General features: G+C 37.0%; 1 protein-coding gene across 1 annotated transcript in view; it reads left to right on the plus strand.

Moving 5' to 3' along the window:
- Positions 1–23447, plus strand: part of FANCM (FA complementation group M) — a 64281-nt gene that overhangs the window by 15173 nt on the left and 25661 nt on the right. Inside the window, exons 9-12 of the mRNA XM_080808560.1 lie at positions 7775–7959; positions 16808–17014; positions 18856–19066; positions 22376–22533. Of these exons, the coding sequence (XP_080664686.1) occupies positions 7775–7959; positions 16808–17014; positions 18856–19066; positions 22376–22533 (761 nt within the window). The remainder of the gene's footprint in view (positions 1–7774; positions 7960–16807; positions 17015–18855; positions 19067–22375; positions 22534–23447) is intronic.

The raw sequence follows: 23447 nt of genomic DNA on the forward strand, positions 1-23447 counted from the left end.
AGCCACTCAGGTGTCCCCAGGCTATTTTTTTTTTTTTAAAGATTTTATTTATTTATTTGTTAGAGAGAGAGGAGTGAGAGTGAGCACAAGCAGACAGAGTGGCAGGCAGAGGCAGAGGGAGAAGCAGGCTCCCTGCCGAGCAAGGAGCCCGATGTGGGACTCGATCCCAGAACGCTGGGATCATGACCTGAGCCGAAGGCAGCCGCTTAACCAACTGAGCCACCCAGGCGTCCCTATTTTTAATCTCTTTACATATATATGAATAAATTTTGAAGTCAGATAATATTTAAAGTTTCAGGAATGGTTATGATCACATAACCAGGAATACAGTTTAGAGATGAGAGGACCCAGAATGTAGTCCTGAAGAATACCAACATTTACAGTTTAGAGGAGGGGTATCTGGCTGGCTTAATTGGTTGAGCATGTGACTCTTGGTCTTGGGGTTGTGAGTTTAAGCCCCACATTGGGTGTAAGGGGTTACTTAAAAATAAAATAAAAAAAAAAAAAAAGAAGAAGAAGAGGAAATATCCACCAAAGAGGTTAAAAAAGATGGATAAGTGAATGGCAGAGAAGCTTAGGAAAGAGACTATTTCAGTAGGAAGGGCTGGACTGGGTTAGATGCTGCTGAGACGTGTGGTAAAATGAACTAAAAAGTGATCATCGATTTGGCAATATGGAAGTTATTGAGACTTTGGTAGAGGACCTTCAGTAGAATGGAGGTAGAAAGGCAGGCTATAGCCAGTTGAAGGTGATAAAGTTTGCATTGAAAGTAGCAGTTGGTCAGGAGTTGGTCAGATGCAGAGGCTTGATAATTCAAAGGAGGTTTATCTAGAATAATTTTTGCAACAGCTCTTGCTCTTTCCTTAGGTATTGTTAATCAACTTTACGTATATTAAATCATTTAATTTGTAGGGTTGTTATGAAGACTAAATGAGTTAATATATAAAATGCTTAGTGCAGTCCCTGGCATGCACATGAAGATTAATTAATAGATATCATAGGAAAGGTTAAAAATAAAACATACAAAAAACCCATACAACTTTCAGTTATTAACCAAATGCTATGTGCAATTGGTGTGGGCAATTATTAACCAGTTGCTGTGGGCAAGGCCATATACTTTATATTCCATTCATTTTAGATATGAAGAAATTAAAGCTTAACAGGATTAACTGTCATGATTACACATCACCCAGAGAGTTAAGTGGCCCACCTTCAAATATTATGTTTTTACTTGTGTATTCTGCTGCCTCCCAAGCACAGAGACCTTGAGATCAGTTTTGTGATTGACTGTAGGAGGTATTCTATAGTTAGCCTTGGAGAATTTGAAAATATCATAGGTTCAGGGGTAGAATCCCATGGCCTGGATTGAGAGAGTGCTTTTAGTGGACAAAAAGTAAAGGAGCGGGGAGGAGTCAAGATAGCGGAGAAGTAGCAGGCTGAGACGACATCGGGTAGCAGGAGAGCAGCTAGATAGCTTATCTAACCATTGTGAACACCTACAAATCCAACGGGAAATCGAAGAGAAAAAGAGCGACAATTCTGGAAACAGAAAATCGATCACTTTCTGAAAGGTAGGACCTGCGAAGAAGTGAATCCAAAGCGACGGGAAGACAGACCGCGGTGGGAGGGGACGGCTCCCACCAAGCGGCGGAGCAACGGAGCACAAAATCGGGACTTTTAAAAGTCTGCTCCATGGAGGGACATCACTCCAGAGGCTAAACCAGGGGGAAGCCCACATGGGGTCAGCGTAACCCCAGGTCCCGTGGGGTCACAGAAGGACCGGGGGTGTCTGAGTGCCACAGAGCTCGAAGGTATTAGAGCGGGGAAGCCGGCTACAGTGAAAAAGCTGAAGAGTGAGCTCTCAGCCTGGGGTTACTTTGAGCCGGTCGCAGGCTGGGTGGGCTCAGAGCGCGGCCGGAGGCCACGGAGACGGAAGCGACCGGGCGCTTTTCTCCAAGTGCCAGCAATTGACTGCTTTCCTCCAGATGCGACTGGAGGCCAGGGAGGCAGGGGCGGTTGGGCGCTTTTCTCTGAGGGCGCGCTGAGGAGTGGGACCCCAAGCTCTCGGCTCCTCCGTGCCGGACATTGGGAGGCCGCCATTATCATTCCCGCCCTCTGGAACTCTATGAAAAGCGCTCAGGAAACAAAAGCTCACGAAAGCAAACCCGAGCGGATTACTTACCCCAGCCCCTGGCAAGGGAGGTGCAATTCTGCCTGCAGCAAAGACACTTGAGAATCACTATAACAGGCCCCTCCCCCAGAAGATCAACAAGAAACCCAGCCAAGACCCACTTCACTCACCAAGAACAGTGGAATTCCAGAAGAAGAGAAAACAAATCTTACTTGGAATAAATGACAAGGCAGAAAAACTCACCACAAAAAAAAGAACAAGAGGCAGTACCAAAGGCTGGAGACCTAATCAATACGGACATTGGTAATATGACAGATCTAGAGTTCAGAATGACGATTCTCAAGATTCTAGCCGGGCTCGAAAAAGGCATAGAAGATAGTAGAGAAACCCTCTCCGGAGAGATAAAAGCCCTTTCTGGAGAAATAAAAGAACTAAAATCTAACCAAGTTGAAATCAAAAAAACTATTTATGAGGTGCAATAAAAAATGGAAGCTCTTACTGCTAGGATAAATGAGGCAGAAGAAAGAATTAGTAACATAGAAGACCAAATGTCAGAGAATAAAGAAGCTGAGCAAAAGAGAGACAAATACTGGACCACGAGGAGAGAATTCGAGAGATAAGCGACACCATAAGACAACACATTAGAATAATTGGGATTCCAGAAGAAGAAGAAGGAGAGAGGGGACCAGAAAGTATATTGGAGACAATTATTGGAGAGAATTTCCCTAATATGGCAAAGGGAACAAACATCAAAATCCAGGAGATGCTAAGAACGCCCCTCAAAATCAATAAAAATAGGTCCACACCTCGTCACCTGATAGTAAAATTTACAAGTCTTAGCGACAAAGAGAAAATCCTGAAAGCAGCCCAGCAACAGAAGTCTGTAACATACAAGGGTAAAAACATTAGATTGGCAGCGGACCTATCCACAGAGACCTGGCAGGCCAGAAAGAACTGGCATGATATATTCAGAGCACTAAACGAGAAAAACATGCAGCCAAGAATACTATATCCGGCTAGGCTATCATTGAAAATAGGAGAGATAAAGAGCTTCCAGGACAAACAAAAGCTGAAAGAATTTGCAAACACCAAACCAGCTCTACAGGAAATATTGAAAGGGGTCCTCTAAGCAAAGAGAGACCCTAAAAGTAGTAGATCAGAAAGAAACAGAGACAATATACAGTAACACTCACCTTACAGGCAATACAATGACACTGAATTCATCTCTCTCAATAGTTACCCTGAATGTTAATGGGCTAAATGCCCCCAATCAAAAGACACAGGGTATCAGAATGGATAAAAAAACAAAACCCATCAATATGCTGCCTACAAGAAACTCATTTTAGACCCGAAGACACCTCCAGATTGAAAGTGAGGGGGTGGAACACCATGTACCATGCTAATGGACATCAGAAGAAAGCTGGGGTGGCAATCCTTGTATCAGATCAATTAGATTTTAAGCCAAAGGCTATAATAAGAGATGAGGAAGGACACTATATCCTACTCAAAGGGTCTGTCCAACAAGAAGACCTAACAATCTTAAATATCTATGCCCCTAACATGGGAACAGCTAACTATATAAACCAATTAGTAACAAAATCAAAGAAATACACCGACAGTAATACAATAATAGCAGGGGACTTTAACACTCTCCTCACTGAAATGGACAGATCATCTAAGCAAAAGATCAACAAGGAAATAAAGGCCTTAAATGGCACACTAGACTAGACGGACATCATAGATATATTCAGAACATTCCATCCCAAAGCAACAGAATATACATTCTTCTCTAGTGCACATGGAATATTCTCCAGAATAGACCACATCCTGGGTCATAAATCAGGTCTCAACCGGTATCAAAAGATTGGGATCATTCCCTGCTTATTTACAGACCATAATGCTCTGAAGCTAGAACTCAATCACAAGAGGAAATTTGGAAAGAACGCAAATACATGGAGGCTAAACAGCATCCTTCTAAAAAATGGATGGGTCAACCAGGAAATTAAAGAAGAATTGAAAAAATTCATGGAAACAAATGATAATGAAAACACAACGGTTCAAAATCTGTGGGACACAACAAAGGCAGTCCTGAGAGGAAAATATATAGCGGTACAAGCCTTTCTCAAGAAACAAGAAAGGTCTCAAATACACAACCTAACCCTACACCTAAAGGAGCTGGAGAGAGAACAACAAAGAAAGCCTAAACCCAGCAGGAGAAGAGAAATCATAAAGATCAGAGCAGAAATCAATGAAATAGAAACCAAAAAAACAATAGAACAAATCAATGAAACTAGGAGCTGGTTCTTTGAAAGAATTAATAAGATCAACAAACCCCTGGCCAGACTTATCAAAAAGAAAAGAGAAAGGACCCAAATAAATAAAATCATGAATGAAAGTGGAGAGATTACAACCAACACCAAAGAAATACAAACAATTATAAGAACATACTATGAGCAACTCTAAGCCAACCAATTCGACAATCTGGAAGAAATGGATACATTTCTAGAGACATATAAACTACCACAACTGAACCAGGGAGAAATAGATAAGCTGAACAGACCCATAACCAGTAAGGAGATTTAAACAGTCATCAAAAATCTCCAAACAAACAAAAGTCCAGGACCAGACGGCTTCCCAGGGGAATTCTACCAAACATTTAAAGAAGAATTAATTCCTACTCTCCTGAAACTGTTCCAAATAATAGAAATGGAAGGAAAACTTCCAAACTCATTTTATGAGGCCAGTATCACCTTGATCCCAAAACCAGACAAGGATCCCATCAAAAAAAGAGAATTACAGACCAATATCCTTGATGAACACAGATGCGAAAATTCTCACCAAAATACTGGCCAATAGGATCCAGCAGTACATTAAAAGGATTATTCACCACGACCAAGTGGGATTTATTCCAGGGCTGCAAGGTTGGTTCAATATCCGCAAATCCATCAATTTGATACAATACATTAATAAAAGAAAGAATAAGAACCATATGATACTCTCAATAGATGCTGAAAAAGCATTTGACAAAGTACAGCATCCTTTCCTGATTAAAACTCTTCAAAGTGTAGGGACAGAGGGCACATACCTCAATATTATCAAAGCCATCTATGAAAAACCCACTGCAAATATCATTCTCAGTGTGGAAAAACTGAAAGCTTTTCCGCTAAGGTCAGGAACACAGCAAGTATGTCTGTTATCACCACTGCTGTTCAACATAGTACTAGAAGTCCTAGCCTCAGCAGTCAGACAACAAAAAGAAATTAAAGGCATCCAAATTGGCAAAGAAGAAGTCAAACTATCACTCTTTGCAGATGATATGATACTATATGTGGAAAACCCAAAAGGCTCCACTCCAAAACTGCTAGAACTTGTACAGGAATTCAGTAAAGTGTCAGGATATAAAGTCAATGCACAGAAATCAGTTGCATTTCTTTACACTAACAACAAGACAGAAGAAAGAGAAATTGAGGAGTCAGTCCCATTTACAATTGCACCCAAAACCATAAGATACCTAGGAATAAACCTAACCAAAGAGGCAAGGAATCTATACTCAGAAAACTATAAAGTACTCATGAAAGAAATTGAGGAAGACACAAAGAAATGGAAAAATATTCCATGCTCATGGATTGGAAGAACAAATATTGTGAAAATGTCTATTCTACCTAAAGCAATCTACGCATTTAATGCAATCCCTATCAAAATCCCATCCATTTTTTTTTCAAAGAAATAGAACAAATAATCCTTAAATTTATATGGAACCAGAAAAGACCTCGAATAGCCATAGGAATATTGAAAAAGAAAACCAAAGCTGGTGGCATCACAATTCCGGACTTCAAGCTCTGTTACAAAGCTGTCATCATCAAGACAGTATGGTACTGGCACAAAAACAGACATATAGATCAATGGAACAGAATAGAGAGCCCAGAAATAGACCCTCAGCTCTATGGTCAACTAATCTTTGACAAAGCAGGAAGGAATGTCCAATGGAAAAAAGACAGCCTCTTCAACAAATGGTGCTGAGAAAATTGGACAGCCACATGCAGAAGAATGAAACTGGACCATTTCCTTACACCACACACAAAAATAGACAACAAATGGATGAAAGACCTCAATGTGAGACAGGAATCCATCAAAATCCTAGAGGAGAACACAGGCAGCAATCTTTTCGACCTCAGCCACAGCAACTTCTTCCTAGAAACATTACCAAAGACAAGGGAAGCAAGGGCAAAAATGAACTATGGGGACTTCACCAAGATCAAAAGCTTCTGCACAGCAAAGGAAACAGTCAACAAAACCAAAAGACAACTAACAGAATGCGAGAAGATATTCACAAATGACATATCAGATAAAGGGCTAGTATCCAAAATCTACAAAGAACTTATCAAACTCAACACCCAAAGAACAAATAATCCAATCAGGAAACGGGCAGAAGACATGAACAGACATATCTGCAAAGAAAACATCGAAATGACCAACAGACACATGAAAAAGTGCTCCACATCACTCGGCATCAGGGAAGTACAAATCAAAACCACAATGAGATATCACCTCACACCAGTCAGAATGGCTAAAATTAACAAGTCAAGAAATGTCAGATGCTGGCGAGGATGCGGAGAGAGGGCAACCCTCCTACAGTGTTGGTGGGAATGCAAGCTGGTGCAACCACTGTGGAAAACAGTGTGGAGATTCCTCAAGAAACTGAAAATAGAGCTACCCTATGACCCAGCAATTGCACTACTGGGTATATATCCTAAAGATACAAACGTGGTGCTCCGAAGGGGCACGTGCACCCGAGTGTTTATAGCAGCAATGTCCACAATAGCCAAACTATGGAAAGCACCTAGATGTCCATCAACAGATGATGTTGTGTACATACACAATGGAATAATACTCAGCCATCAAAAGAAATGATATCTTGCCATTTGTGACGACGTGCATGGAACTGGAGGGTATTATGCTTAGCGAAATAAGTCAATCGGAGAATGACAACTATCGTATGATCTCTTTGATATGAGGAAGTGGAGATGCAGTGTGGGGGGTTGGGGGGAGGTAGGAAAAGAAAAAATGAAGGAAGATGGGATTGGGAGGGAGACAAACCATAAAAGACTCAATCTCAAACAGACTGAGGGTTGCTGGGGGGAGAGGGGATAGAGAGGATGGTGGGGATATGGACATTGGGGAGGGTATGTGCTATGATGAGTGCTGTGAAATGTGTAAACCTGGCGATTCACAGACCTGTACCCCTGGGGATAAAAATACATCATATGAAAAAATAAAATAAAATAAATTAAAAAAATAAAAAGAAAAGGAAATATTTATGAAATCAATGGGAGCAGTACAGTTCTGGGATTCTGACTTAGAAGGTAAAGGAGAATAACTGGCATCATGCATGAATTGGACTGGTTAAAAATGACTCAGGTAATTTTTATTTGATTTGTTTAGAATTTTATTATGACAGCCAATGAGATGTAGGAAGCTAAGAGTATTAAAATTACTAGGAGGAAAACCAGCAAAGGTTTAAGATATCTGAAATTACTTTTTTTGAAACAAATTCATTCGTATAAGTTTCAGGGTTGTCTTGAAATAATTCTTGGGTATATGCTTAAAAAAAATGTTGTAATTAAAGTATTTTTTTTTCTATAGCTCAAAACACCTCCGAAAAGAAATGTGATGAGACCAGGGTTATGATCTTCTCTTCATTTCGAGATAGTGTTCAAGAAATTGCAGAAATGCTTTTACAGCATCAGCCAGTTATTAGAGTGATGACTTTTGTTGGCCATGCCTCAGGGAAATGCGTGAAGGGATTTACCCAGAAGGAGCAACTGGAGGTAATTACTTTTGGAAATGATGAAAACTAAAATAAAATTGATTTTAGCTTTGTACATATGCCTCTTTTGTTTTAACTCATTGGTCAAGTGGCTACTTCTTAAAAATAATTTTATAGTAGAAACAAAAATAAACATAGGCATATTTTGAAAGATCAAAGAGTGCTTTTTTGTGGTTTTGAGACTTCTTTTCAAGTAAGGTAATGTACAGTGGGTAAGCAGAATGGCTCTGAAATCATACTACTTAGATTGGAATCCTGGCCCTACCACTTAAAAGTTTCTTTACTTCTTGTGCCTCAGTTTTTCTTATCTGTAAATATAGTTCTTGTAGTTGTGAGCATTAAATGAAATCATACTGTAGAGTCTTCAGTAAATGTTTATTTTTTTTTGTCATGTTTGTTATATGTTCTAAAGAAATAATGAATTTATTTCTTTTTTCTATTATTTAAAAATCTGAGTTTAAAAATGTCATTGGTGGGCTGCCTGAGTGACTCGGTTAAGTGTCTGATTCTTGATCTCACTTCAGGTATCAATTTCAGTGTCCTGAGTTCAAGCTCTGCATTGGGCACCATGCTGGGTGTGGAACAAAAAAGAAAGAAAGGAAAGAAAAGAAAGAAAGGATAGCAAGAAAGAAAGAAAGGAAAGAAAGAAAGGAAGAAAGAAAGGAAGAAAAAGAAAGAAAGAAAGATAGATAGTCAGGTTCTGTGCTGGGCATGGAGTGTCTCTTTTCCCTCTACCACTGTGCCCACTCCCCTCAACCCCATGTGCTCTCTCTCTTAAAAAAAAAAAATAATAATAATAATAATTATGCTCTGAATAAGAGTCAAAAGTTTTCTAAGGGCTGTATTTTTTTTTTGGGGGGGGTATGGAAATCTTAGACTATTGATTTTTTTAAAACTGTATACAAGTTTTTGAAGGTTAGTTGTAGTCTACATTTGAATATCACTGACAATTAGTTGTGTCTTTAATATCTAATTACTTTTGACAGATCTTGATTTTGTAAACATTAGTAAGAAGGATCCTGTTCTTTAAGTGTCTTATACCAGTCCTCATTGCACTTAGAAGAGTCTGTTTAAGCTGACTGTATCTGGTGAGGACAGTCTAAGAGGTCTTCCTGGGTCTGAAAAACAATACATTTACCCATCTCAAATCTGATTATATGTATTTTAAAAGATTCAGATATCTAGCAGGTTATTATTACTACTTCTAACATTTATATTTAAATGAAAAATGAAGTGGATTTTTGTCTGGGCTGTTAAGCATTTTGAGATACTAATAGTACCCAACCTAATCTCTGGCCAGTTTTGATATTACCTAAAATCATTATTTCCTGAGTTTGTCAGGTACTGTAAGAAACCTTATTGATTTTATATTGAATTTGTCCTTTCCTCACTTATATCAATAATATTTTTATGTAGGCCAGAGTAACAACCCTTTTTATTATTCCTGCAATAATTGCTTTCCTTAGAGGAGTTTTATTCTAAAATAAGCTTTTGTGGAAATAGTTGTACTTAAATTGTTCACTTATTTAGAAAAAGGAGATGAAGTCAGGGAGGAAGTAGGAGCCAGATCCTTTAGAACTTTATAAGTCATTTCCATTTTTTATAAAAAAAAGTTTTTCTTTAAATTTCAGTTAACATAGAGTGTAATATTAGTTTCACAGTATAGTGATTCAACACTTACATACAACACCCAGTACTTGTCACACAAGTGCCCTTCTTAATTCCCATCACTTACTTTAGCCATCCCCCTACGTGCCTCCCCTCTGGTAACCAACCATCTGTTGTTCTCTATAGTTAAGAGTCTGTTTCTTGGTTTGCCTCTCTCTCTTTTATTTCCCCCTTTGGTCATTTTTGTTTTGTTTTGTTTTTGAAAGATTTAATTTATTTATTTATTTGAGAGAGAGTAAGAGCAAGCTGGGGGAGGGAGAAGGATAAGCAGAGTCCTCACTGAGCATGGATCCCAATGTAGGGGTCAATCTCAGGACCCTGAGATCATGCCTGAGCCGAAATCAAGAGTCAGACATTTAATCGACTAAGCCACCCAGACGCTCCTCATTTTTGTTTCTTAAATTCCACATATGAGTGAAATCATAACGGTATATGTCTTTCTCTGACTGACTTATTTCACATAGCATAATACTCTTTAGCTCCATCTATGTCCATACAAATGGAAAGATTTCATTCTCTTTTATGGATGAGTAATATTCCATTGTATGTATATATGACCTCTTATTTATCCATTCGTCAGTCAATAGACACTTGGGTTGTTTCCATAATTTGGTTATTATAGTTATTATAGTTAATGTGCCATAAACATGAGGATACATGTATCCCTTTGAATTAGTGTTATTGTATTCTTTGGGTAAATATCTAGTAGTACAATTGCTGGATCATAGGGTAGTTCTATTTTTAACTATTTTTGAGGAACCTCCATACCGTTTTCCACAGTGGCTATACCAGTTTGCATTCCCACCAACAGTGCACCAGTGTTCCTTTTTCTCCATCCTGGTCAGTACCTGTTGTCTCTTGTGTTCTTGACTTTAGCCATTCTGACAGTTGTAAGGTGCTGTCTCATTGTAGTTTTGATTTGTATTTTCTTTCTTTCTTTTTTTTTTTTTTTTTAAGATTTTATTTATTTATTTGACAGAGCGAGAGACATAAGCAGGCAGAGCAGCAGAGGGAGAGAGAGAAGCAGACTCCCCACTGAGCAGGGAGCCCCATGCGGGGCTTGATCCCAGGACACTGGGATCATGACCTGAGCCGAAGGCAGTCACTTAACTAACTGACCCACCCAGGCGCCCCTCATTTGTATTTTCTGATGGTCATTGATGTTGAGCATCTTTTCAAGTATCTGTTAGCCACGTTGATGTCTTCTTTTGATATGTCTATTCATGTTTTCAGCCCATTTTTAAATTGGATTGTTCATCTTTTGGATGTTGAGTTTTCCAAGTTTCTTATGTATTTTGGATACTAACCGTTTATCACATATGTCATTTGAAAATACCTTCCCTCATTCTGTAGGTTGCCTTTTAGTTTTGATTGTCTCCTGTGCTGTGTAGAAGCTTTTTATTCTGATGCAGTCCCAATAGTTTATTTTTGCTTTTATTTCCCTTGCCTTAGAAGAAGTTGCTACAGCCATTGTCAAAGAGGATACTGCCTATATTCTCCTCTTGATTTCAAATCCATTTTGAATTTATTTTTGTGTGTGGTGTAAAAAGTGGTCCAATTTTCCCAACATCATTTGTTGAAAAGATTATCTTTTTCCTGTTGGATATTCTTTACTGCTTTGTCAAATATTAATCGACCATACAGTTGTGGGCTTATTTCTGGGTTTTCTATTCTGTTACACTGATCTCTTGTCTGTTTCTGTGCCAGTATCGTACTGTTTTGATCACTACAACTTGGTAATATAACTTGAAGTACAGAATTGTGATACCTCCAACTTTACTTTTCTTTTTCAAGATTGCTTTGACTCTTCAGGATCTTTTGCTCTTCCATACAGATTGTAGGGTTGTTCATGTTAGCCCTGTGAAAAATGCTGTTGGCATTTTTATAGGGATTGCATTAAATGTATAGATTGCTTTGGGTAGTATAGACATTTTAACAATCTTTGTTATTCTAATCCAAGAGCATGGAATGTTTTTCTATTTTTTTGTGTCAGCTTCAGTTTCTTTCATCAGCATTTTATAGTTTTCAGAGTACAGGTCTTCTTTTCACCTCTTTTGTTAGATCTATCCTTAGGTATCTTATGGTTTTTGCTGCCATTATAAATGGGACTGATACCTTAATTTCTCTTTTTGCTGCTTCATTACTGGTGTATGGAAATGCAACAGATTTCTGTACATTGATTTTGTATTCTACAACTTTACCGAAATTATTTATCAGTTCTAGCAGTTTTTTAGTTCAGGCTTTGGCATTTCTGTATAGAATATCATGTACTCTGCAAGTAGTTTAAGTTTGACTTCTTCCTTGCCAATTTGGATGCCTTTTATTTTTTGTTGTTGTTGTTAGACATCTGATTTGTGAGGCTAGTATGTTAAATAACAGAGGCAAGAGTAGACATCCCTGTTTGTTCCTGACCATAGAGGAAAAGCTCTCAATTTTTCCCCATTCAGGATAATACTGGCTGTGGGTTTTTCATAGATGGCATTTGTTATGTTGAGGTATATTCCCTCTAAACCTATGTTGTTGAGGGTTTTTATCATCAGTGGGTGCTGTACTTTGTCTATTTTGTCAAATCCTTTTCTGCATCTATTGAAAGGATCATATGGTTCTTATCTTTTTTTCACTAATGTGTATCATGTTGGTTGATTTGCAAATATTGAAACATCCTTGTAACCCAGGAATAAATCCCACTTAGTCGTGGTTAATGATGATTATTATTTTTTAAAGATTTTTATTTATTTATTTGACAGACAGAGATTACAAGTACGAAGAGAGGCAGGCAGAGAGAGAGAGGGGAAAGCAGGCTCTCCACTGAGCAGAGAGCCCGACGCAGGGCTCGATCCCAGGGTGCTGGGATCATGACCCGAGCCAAAGGCAGAGGCTTTAACCCACTGAGCCACCCAGGCACCCCAGTTAATGATTATTTTTAATGTATTTTTGGATCTGGCTTGCTAATATTTTATCAAGAATTTTTGCATCCATGTTCATCAGGGATATTGACCTGCTGTTCTCTTTTTTAGTGGTCTTTAGTTTTAGTATCAGTGTAATGCTGGCCTCATAGAATGAATTTGCAAGTTCTCGTTCCTTTTCTATATTTTGGAATAGTTTGAGAAGAATAGGTGTTCACTCTTCTTTAAATGTTCGGTAGAATTTGCCTGTGAAGTCATCTGGCCCTAAACTTTTGTATCTTGGGAGATTTTTTTTTTTTTTCCCCAAAGATTTATTTATTTATTTTTAAAGATTTTATTTATTTATTTGACAGACAACGATCACAAGTAGGCAGAGAGACAGTCAGAGAGAGAGGAGGAAGCAGGCTTCCTGCTGAGCAGAGAGCCCAATGTGGGGCTTGATCCCAGGACTCTGGGATCATGACCTGAGCCGAAGGCAGAGGCTTTAACCCACTGAGCCACCCAGGCGCCCCAAGATTTATTTATTTGACAGAGAGAGAGAGACACAGGGAGAAAAGGAACACAGGCAGGGGGAGTAGGAGTGGGAGAAGCAGGCTCACGAAGCAGGGAGCCTGATGTGGGGCTTGATCCCAGGACGCTGGGATCATGACCTGAGCCGAAGGCAGCCGCTTAACCAACTGAGCCACCCAGGCGCCCCCAGAGATTTTTCAGTACTGATTCCGTTTCTTTGCTGGTTATCAGTCTGTTCAATATTCTATTTCTTCCTGTTTCAGTTTTGGGTACTTTAAATTTTTTTAGGAATTTATCTATTTCTTCCAAGTTGTCTAATTTGTTGGCATATAGTTTTGCATAATACTGTCTTGTAATTATTTGTATTTCTGTGGTGTTGGTTGTTATTTCTCCACTTATATTCATGATTTATTTGGGTCCTTTCTCTTTTCTTTTTGATAAGTGTGGCTAGAGCTTTTACTTTTATTGATTTTTTTTTTTTTTTCCCCAAAGAACCAGCTCCTGGTTTCATCGATCTATTCTATTGTTCTGTGTTGTTGTTGTTTTAGTTTTTATATCATTTATTTGTGCTCTAATCTTTATTATTTCTTTCCTCCTGCTGGCTTTAGTTGTTCTTTTTCTAGCTCCTTTAGGTGTAAGGTTGGGTTGTTTATATGAGATTTTTTTCTCCCCTTTTGAGATAGGCCTGTATTGCTCTCTACTTTCCTCTTATGACTGCTTTTGCTGCATCCTGTAGATTTTGGACCGTTCATTGTGTTTTCATTTTCATTTGTTTCCGTGTATTTTTTTTTTAATTTCTTTGATTTCCTCGTTGATCCATTCATTGTTTAGTAGCATGTTGTTTAACCTCCATATATTTGTGGTCTTTCCAAATTTTTTATTGTGGTTAACTCTGGTTTTATAACACTGTGGCCAGAAAAGTTTCATTGTATGATTTTAATCTTTTTGTATTTGTTGAGGTCTCTCTTTTTTTTTTAAGACTTTATTTATTTGAGAGAGAAAAAGAGTGTTGGAGAGATAGCATGAACGGTGGTGGGGGAGGGGCAGAGAGAGAGAGAGAGAGAGAGAGAGAGGAGCAGACTCCCTACCGAGCAGGGAGCCCATGTGAGTCTCAGTCCCAGGACCCTGGGATCATGACTTGAGGCAAAGGCAGATGTCTCGCCAGCTGAGCCACCTGGGTGCTCCTGTTTGAGGCCTCTTTTGTGATCTAATATGTGATCTGTTCTGGAGAATATTCCATGTACACTTGAAAAGAATGTGTGTTTTGCTGTTTAAGGATAGAATGTTCTGAAAATATTTGTTAATTCCATCTGGTCCAGTGTGTCATTCATAGCCACTTCCTTTTTTATGTTATGTTTAGATGATCTGTCTGGTGATGCAAGTGGGGTGTTTTCATTTTAATAACTTTGGCTTATACTATGGGTGAGATGGGAAAAGAAGCCCTTGGAGAGTGTGAAGCAGAGTAGGGTCATGACCTAGTTTATGTTTTATTTTTTTAAAGATTTTATTTATTTTTTGAGAGAGAGATACACAGTGAGAGAGGGAACACAAGCAGGGGAGTGGGAGCGGCAGAAGCAGGCTTCCCACTGAGCAGGGAACCTGATGTGGGGCTCAATCCCAGGACACTGGGATCATGACCTGAACCAAAGACAGATCCTTAACAACTGAGGCACCCAGCTGCCCCTCTATTTATATTTTAATAAAAATCACACCAGTTGCTGTCTTAATAAAATATACGGGACCTGGGGTGCAAACAGGAAGACCTATTAGAAGTCTTGTTATCAAGCTAAGTCTCATGGTGGCTTAGACTAGAGTGGTAGCAGGGAAAGTTGTGAGAAATGGTTGGATTCTGGATATATTTTGAAGGTCAAGCTGAGGGGATATTTTTTTGCAAATTAGAGCAGGGTATGAGATTGAGAAGTGTGAAGGATAACTCCAGGAATTTGGCCTGAAAAACTGAAAAGAGCTACTATTAATGAAGATAGATAAGACTTCAAGAAAAGCAGGCTTTGGAGAGAAATATCAGAAGTTTGGTTCTGGATGAGTTAACTTTGGTATGTCTATGGGATTAGTGTTTTTCTGACTATGAAAACTGATGGAGGATTAGTTTATTTCCCCCTTAGTATGTCACAGATACTTTTGAAAATTACAATAATAATGAATTAATAAAAAAAAGTAAAATCAATGAAAACAATGTTCATGGCCAAATTTTTTATTATTAAAGCCAACAAACATAGTATTGCTCGTCATTTCTAAACACCTACTCTTGGGGTGCCTGGGTGGCTTAGTTGTTAAGTGTCTGCCTTCAGCTCAGATCATGATCCCAGGATCCTGGGATCAAGTCCCACGTCTGGCTCCCTGCACGGTGGGGAACCTGCTTCTCCCTCTCCCATTTACCCTGCTTGTGTTCTCTCTTTTGCTGTCTCTCTCTGTCAAATAAATAAATAAAATTAAAAAAAAAAACCAACAAAATAAACACTTACTCTTAAGTTTGTATTTATGTTATTGTTGTTGGCTAGTAATAAACAGTTTGTGAACCAAACCAGTAATAAATAGTTCGTGAACAGCATTTTGAGCAGCATTGTTTTATTTTTAAAATTTTTTAAATTTTATCTTTTTAAGATTTTTGTTTATTTGAGAGAAAGAGAGAAAGAGAAAGAGAGAGTGAGCAGGAGCTGTGGGGAGGGGTAAAGGAAGGGAGAAGCAGACTACCTGCTCAGCAGGGAACCAGATGCCAGACTTGATCCTAGGACCCATGGATTATGATCAGAGCCGAAGGCAGATGCTTAACCAACTGAGCCATCCAGGTGCCCCTGAGTAGCATTGTTTTAAACATCAAGTAGAGATGTTGAATAAACATCAAATATATAAATATTGAAGTTTATTAACATGTGTACCTTATGTTATACATGGGAGATACACAGGGAAAAATGAGTAATTTCCTGAGGTTGTTTAGAATTGACCTAAATACCATATTAATAGGGAAAGGAGAGGAGGAACATAGGCTTCATGGGCGAGATATTTGGGAAAGATGAATGGGGCCTTAGAAGAATAGAAGGGAGGTGTGGTAGTTTGTAACCAAGTTTGTCTGGCTGTAGTGATGGCTTTTAGTCTCCTCTCCTATGATGAGTCGATTTTTTTCTGGTTGATGAAAATCCCGGGGAGCGAATTTATGACAATTGAGTTCTTTCTGTTTTTGGACAGATAAAGGGAGAAGAATCTTCTCCCTGCTTTTGCTGTTTTTCAAGTGTCTACAGCTCAAAATAATATATCAAAGCAGCATATTTTGGGGCAGCATGCCCTAAACTCCCACAGTCGTATTTTGGGATGGCATTTAGCTGCCCTTCACTGGAATGGCAGTATAGAAGGTAAGATAGGAATTTAGGAGTAATAATATTTTTACTTTAGATAGACCTAACAATAAATTTAGGTCTAGGATATGATTAGCAAGCTATAATTGCTCTGGGCTCTTTACCTGCCCATAGCCCTTTAGTGACACGTAAATAATATCTTGGGTTTCTAATTTATGAGTAAACTTAACAAGCCTTTTTGGCATCACAACCATTATGAAAGCAAAGGCATTAGGACTGCCCTTTGCATTTTACCACAGTCTGTTTTGGTTTATATTGCCATTTTGGTACTTTTCCATTTCCACAGTATCCTGGGTTCTGATTTCACCATTTTCGGGTGAGTGGAAAAAGTATTCTTTGCTCTACAAGTCGCTTACATTTGTCTTTGGTTATTTTAAAATCACTTTTATTTTAGGTTGTGAAACAATTTCGTAGTGGTGGTTATAACACATTGGTTTCTACTTGTGTTGGTGAAGAAGGTCTGGATATAGGAGAAGTTGATCTTATAATATGTTTTGATGCCCAGAAGAGCCCAATTCGTCTTGTACAACGAATGGGTAGAACTGGCCGCAAACGTCAAGGCAGAATAGTTGTTATCCTTGCCGAAGGACGAGAAGAACGTGTAAGTAGACTTGTAGAAATGTGATTTGATAATTGAAATTTGAGAAATACAGTTTAAGGTAAACATTGGTCTGTTAACATTCAAAGTCCCAAAAATGTGTAGGAAATTATGGTTGATTTTTTCCCCCTACTTTTTAGTAGATTGAGTATTCTTTTCTTGTAGTTAGGAGAATTTTTAACTAGATTCTGTTTTGTAATTTTTATCCATATAAAGGAACACATTTTTCTACTTTAGTATTAATTTAGGGATACTTAGATACAAAAATCAATATGTATTGTTATTTTTTAAATCTTTGAGAGATCTTTAGCTCTTCTTTTTGAAGATTTTATTTATTTAAGAGAGAGCCAGAGAGAGCATGAGTTGGGGGGCAGGGAGAGGGAGAAGCAGGCTCCCCGCTGAGCAGGAAACCCTAGGAATGGGGTGGAGACCGGGAGGAGGCTCAATCCCAAGACCCCAGAATCAGGACCTGAGCTGAAGGCAGACGCATAACCTACTGAGCCACCCAGGTACCCCTCAATATCGATTTTGTTTTAGTATTTTCCTATGTTTCTAAGGGCTGTTTTTTGTTTTTAATTTAGTTTTTTCTTCTGTTTTTAAATATAGTGAACTGAGAATGGATTTTACATTTTAAAGAGTTGCCTAAACTAATCAACCAACCAACAGCAATATGCGCTAGAGATATTATGTGGCCTGCAAAATCTAAAGTATTCACTTTCTGGCCCTTTATGGAGAAGTTTGTTGATGCCTATACAAAGTGATAAGAAACTTAAATTATATTCACACTTGGCTGCAATCTTGAGTGACAGACCTTCCTGGAATATGATGTTATACCTAATAGTACTTTGTTTGTTACACTAAAATTATTAACTAACTAATTAATAAATATGTAGGTTCACATTAAAGATTCTTAAATTAATTATAGCAGTTATAAACAATTGGTTTAAATTGTTTTATAGGCCCTTTAAACATCATCCTGAAAAATGAACTTTTCCCCTGATACTTTTCATGTGATTATAGCATATTATGTAACATTTATTTTATCTGTAAAATGATTCCAATAAAGTAAATGCCTGGCAGCTTGTAAAAATTTATGTATTATCAATGAGTGGAATTGGGTTCTAACTGTATTACCTTAGGCAAACCACTTAACCTCTGTATTCAGATGTTAGTTTTCTTACCTGTAAAATAATCATAATGACCCACATTTAACGAGGACCTACTCTCCTTGGCAATGTTCTAAGTGTGTCAGATTCATTATTTCATTTAATCCTGTATGGGGAATAATGGTTTTCTTGTATGTAGTTAAGAGAACTGAAGTGTAGGGCACCTGGGTGGCTCAGTCGGTTAAGCCTCTGCCTTCGGCTCAGGTCATGATCCTGGGGTCCTGGGATCAAGCCCCACATCAGGCTCTCTGCTCAGCAGGGAGCCTGCTTCCCTCTCTCTCTGACTGTCTCTCTGCCTACTTGTGATCTCTCTCTGTGAAATGAATAAATAAAATCTTAAAAAAAAAACAAAACTGAAGTGTAGAGAGATGAAGTAACAAGCTGGAATATGGGAATAGTATTTTTAAAAAAGCAATTTACACTTATATATATGAATATTCACCTTATTCAAAAATAGAAATATCCTAAATAAAAGGTAGATTTCCTTTGTGCAGTATTTGAACTGATTTTCAAGAGTTAATTGAACAGGTCTCAAATTCAAGGTAACAGATATTCTCAGTGTTTAAGTGGATCAGAGTTTAATTTACTGTTTATAATAAATCCAAACAAATATAATAATGCTTGTTATGGCTAAGTGACTATTACAGAAATAATGTAATTTGACATTTTTCTTTGCAGACTTATAATCAAAGTCAGTCCAACAAAAGAAGTATTTATAAAGCTATTTCAGGTAACAGGCAGGTTCTTCATTTTTACCAAGGAAGTCCACGAATGGTTCCTGATGGAATCAATCCAGAATTACACAAAATGTTCATTACATGTGGTGTCTATGAACCAGATAAGCCTCGGAACTTGCAGCGGAAGTCCTCAAACTTTTCCTATAAGAATGGTAAATAAAAAAGCTTTACATTTGAGCCACGCATTTTTTTTTCCCTGTTGTTAGTTAGCAGGCCAAATGTTGATATATTTCTTTCTTGAGAAACTCAGTGTACATTCTAGGATGTTATGAGTGTTGGAAAAATAAGAGCTTATTCCTCTGGCAAAGGGAAGGAGACAATGACAGAACAGAGTGAGAAACTCAGGGTTGGGAAAATTAAAATACCTGCCAACCCAGAGAATCCTCTTTACAAAATGTAGAAAAGAAAGAGAACTTTTATTATTGAATAATTGAACTGAATTGAATCATTCAATTGAATCATTCATTGAATCAGATTATAGTGTGCATCATTGAAATCCACTAAGATAATATGAATTCAGAAATCCTACGCTATACATCCCTTCAGGCAGTTATGATTCTTTACATACATATTCTCAAGATAATAGTAACTTGTCCTCCTATGGGAGGATAATACCTTTTGCTGTATATTATTTCATAGTTCATCCCCAAATCACCTGGTAATTGAGGTAGCCATTTGTGTTAGCTTCGTTGCCTTTATTCAAAGAAATAATAAGATAACTTTTATCTCTGCATGCATATAGTGAAGAGAACGGTGCTATGGTTAAATTTCCCTGGTGACTGAGAGGGACACTATCTTCCTCGATGTTTACATTGCAGAGAGAGCTCTTACATCCTTAAGAAAAACATCTGTGGTTGAAATGCTAACTAGAGCCTTGCTCAGATTTTAGAGATTTGCATATAACATCAAAGAGTTAAAGAAAAGATTTACAAACATTAGGTGTCTCTGAAATTGCTTTAAGAAAAGGAGATGAAATGGTTTCTCTCCCTTTCTCCAAAAGAGAAAACTTTTTTTTTTTTTTTTTTTTTAAATTTACATGAGATAGTGGCCGAGTTAGACCAAGTTCCTGCTAATTCTGAGTCAGTGAGAAATTCTTTGGTGCCAGGAGTGTGGCTAGTAATGAGAATGTTGCTACTTTAAGAACTGCAGAGATTTTGGTGATATCAAGAAAATAATCTTGAAATTTTAATACTATGAAGATGAGAAACTAAAATTTTTTTCTTTTAAATTTTACTTAATTTTTAATCAGGGCTTTTAAAGAATCATAACATCATATAGTTTTATTTTAAGATTTGGAAGGAACATTGGGGGTCATCTGATCAAATTAGCTATCAAGATAGGCATAGTTTCTGCAGCAGTTTTTTTTAATAATATTTTAAGAAGAACAATATCATCTTGTTAACTATAGGCACTATGTTAGGCAACTCAACTAACTATGTTAGGCCAACTCAACTTGGCCTAACTTGGCCAAGATTCTTTCTATTCTAGTCATTTGCTTTGGGTTCACTTAAATTTGTTAATGTTTTTTCCCTTAACTCAGAGCTGTAAATCGATGCTTTTTGGATATGCTTATTAAATCTCATACAAATCTACTTAATGGAAATATGCCTGTCATTTTATAACACTTTGCCAAATCTTTGGTTAAAGTGAAAAGATTGTATGTATGTACAGTTGATTCTTGAACAACACTGATCTGAACTGTGTGGGACCAATCCTATGAAATTTTTTTCAGATTTATAAATGTAGTTCAGTACTGTAAGCATACTTTCTCTTACGACTTTCTTAATATTTTTTCTACCTTTATTATAAAAACATAGTTAATAATACATAAAACATACAAAACATATGTGTTAACTGACTGTTTATGTTATCAGTACAGCTTCCAAACAACAGTAGGCTGTTAGTACTTAAGTTTTTGGGGAGCCAAAAGATAACTGCTGATTTTCAGCTGGGGGGTTGTTACTCCTAACCCCTGCTTTGTTTAAAGGTCATCTGTATTTTGGATTCTTTTAAATTTATTTAACTATTTATTTAAATTGATTAAGCTTGCATAAATTATTCTTAGTAATCACTGTATTTTTATAAATGTTAAAATTAACCATATGTTTAATAATTGTTTCTCCCATCCAAGTACTAACCAGTCCTAGAGATGGATGACAAATTTCTTTAGTAAAATTCGAAAACCTGTTTTTTTTTTTTAAAGAAACATTTCTTTCTTTTTTTTTTTTTAAGATTTTATTTATTTATTTGTCAGAGAGAGAGAGGGAGAGAGAGAGTGTGAGCACAGGCAGAGGCAGAGGGAGAAGCAGGCTCCCCGCCAAGCAAGGAGCCCGATGTGGAACTCGATCCCAGGACGCTGGGATCATGACCTGAGCCGAAAGCAGCTGCTTAACCAACTGAGCCACCCAGGCGTCCCGAAAACCTGTTTTCTTTTTAATTGAGATAATATTGGCTCATGTTTATTTTTTTGTGGGTTTTTTTCCCCCCATTCTCCCTGATTTTTCAAAGCGTTAGGGATTCATCTTGCTAAAATTGCATGTATAAATGTAATCTTCTCTAAATTAGCCTAATTCATCTGGACTTAGAGACCTGAACTTACTTAAAGTGACTAAAAGAGAGGAATGCCTTCCTATTTTAGAAGTCTGTTTTAAAGATTGTTAGATCTGAAAGTAGCCTGAAAGATCACTTGTTCAAACCCCTTACTTTACAAAAGTGGACTCTTATACAATATTGGAAATAGCTAAGACAAAAGTTTCCTGATACCTAATTCAGTAGTCTTTCTGGTTTTTTTTTTTCTGCCCTCATCTCTGTTGGACCAAAGTTACTACTTTATACCATTTATCCTTTTTCAGTTTGCTGATTATTTTCCTCTATAGAGATTATGAAAGTCAGAAAGAGTTAATTTAGTATATTTTTAAAAAAAGTATATTATTGTCATTTTTTAAAGCAGTAGGTCTTTTCTGTCTACCTCTACCACCACCCCCCATTTAAGACTTAAGTTAAAAATCCATTTTAGTCTTGACATCTTCCCCCACCCCCAACCAAGCTTCAAATAATCTTTGATAAAAGATAAAATGATAGAATAAAAAAAAAAAGATAGAATCATGCCAGTTTTCATTTGTAAGTTTTTTGACTCTTTTATGCCAGGTCTTAGATACAACATGGAGAGAGTCCTAAAGAAACCAGGATTGAGAGCCTACCTATCTGGTTCTGTTACATTAATGAAGTCATTATGGAAGGTTAGCTCCTGAACAGGAGGCTGTGCTAGTACTTTTAAAGAGGTGAGAAAAGTGATAACCAGGATGATTATGTGAAAAATACTGGTTTTAAGGAATAGAATCAGTGGTTTAGTAAAGATGAATAGATATAAACAACTAGAGAGTTTGAGTTGATGTTGTGTATTTTGTGTTTCCTTAGCAGATTTTTTTAAACTTTTTTTCAATTACTTTTTCAACTTACAGGAATGAAGCAGAGTAATTCAAAAAATGATTGGTTCTTATCAGCAGAAGAATTTAAATTATGGAACAGACGTTATAGGTTAAGAGAAAGTGATGAAATTAAGGAAATAACATTGCCTCAAGTTCGGTTTTCATCTTTAGAAAATGAGGAAAACATACCAGTAAGTTGAACATGTTTTCAGATACTCTTTATAGTGATTATGCAGTAGCTTTGAGAGTAGAGAGAGTATTCATGATCAGAATGTCAAGTGGCTTAAAAAATTAAGAATGTTAAACAGTTTAAAAAGAATATTAGAGTCTAAGTTTGTAGAACTACAAATTTTCTTATATTCTTTATTGGGTATATATATTTTTACATGAGTGTAATACATTTATATAATATCTGCCTTTTTCCCATTACTTTCTAGCATTTCTATATAGGCATACTTTACATGATTGTTATGTTATTCTGCAATGTACCATGGTTTGCTTGACTGTTTTTCTGTTATGTTTTCAAATTCTTTTCAGTGTTACTAACCTAAAATTGTGCTGTCATGAACATCTTTTGTACAAACTTTTTTTTTAAATTGTGTAGGACTTTAAATTGGTTGTTGTTATTTCTCTCACTACGAACAAATTATTGGTGAACTTAATCAAAGTCAAGAGAATTGATCAAAGGTTACATATATGCCTAGAGAGCTGGAAAAACAACCTTAGGAAAGAGTCCTTTTAGCAGATTTATAAGATTTGAAATATGGCTATTCATAATTTATATTCATTTACTACTAGAGAAAGTGAGGAACAGCAGCATGAAAAAATTAAGATCATCATCACTGAGAGATTGTGAATGTGTCTTTATTAGATTATGGAATATAAATCTAGCACAATAGTACTTTTGAAACGACACATTTTCTTAAATATTTGCTCTTAACATGGAACTGTACAAACAGGAATATAACTAAGTAATAACTCAATAGTTACTTTCAAAATGTATTTAAAAGGGCATTTTTGTACTTTATGAAATTATTTTTTTTAGTCTCCTGAGATTTTACTGAAAATATCCAAATGAATTCAGACTTTTTATGTTAGGCTTATT

The sequence above is a fragment of the Martes martes genome (assembly GCF_963455335.1).
Source record: "Martes martes genome assembly, chromosome: 7".
Classification (NCBI taxonomy): Eukaryota; Metazoa; Chordata; class Mammalia; order Carnivora; family Mustelidae; genus Martes; species Martes martes.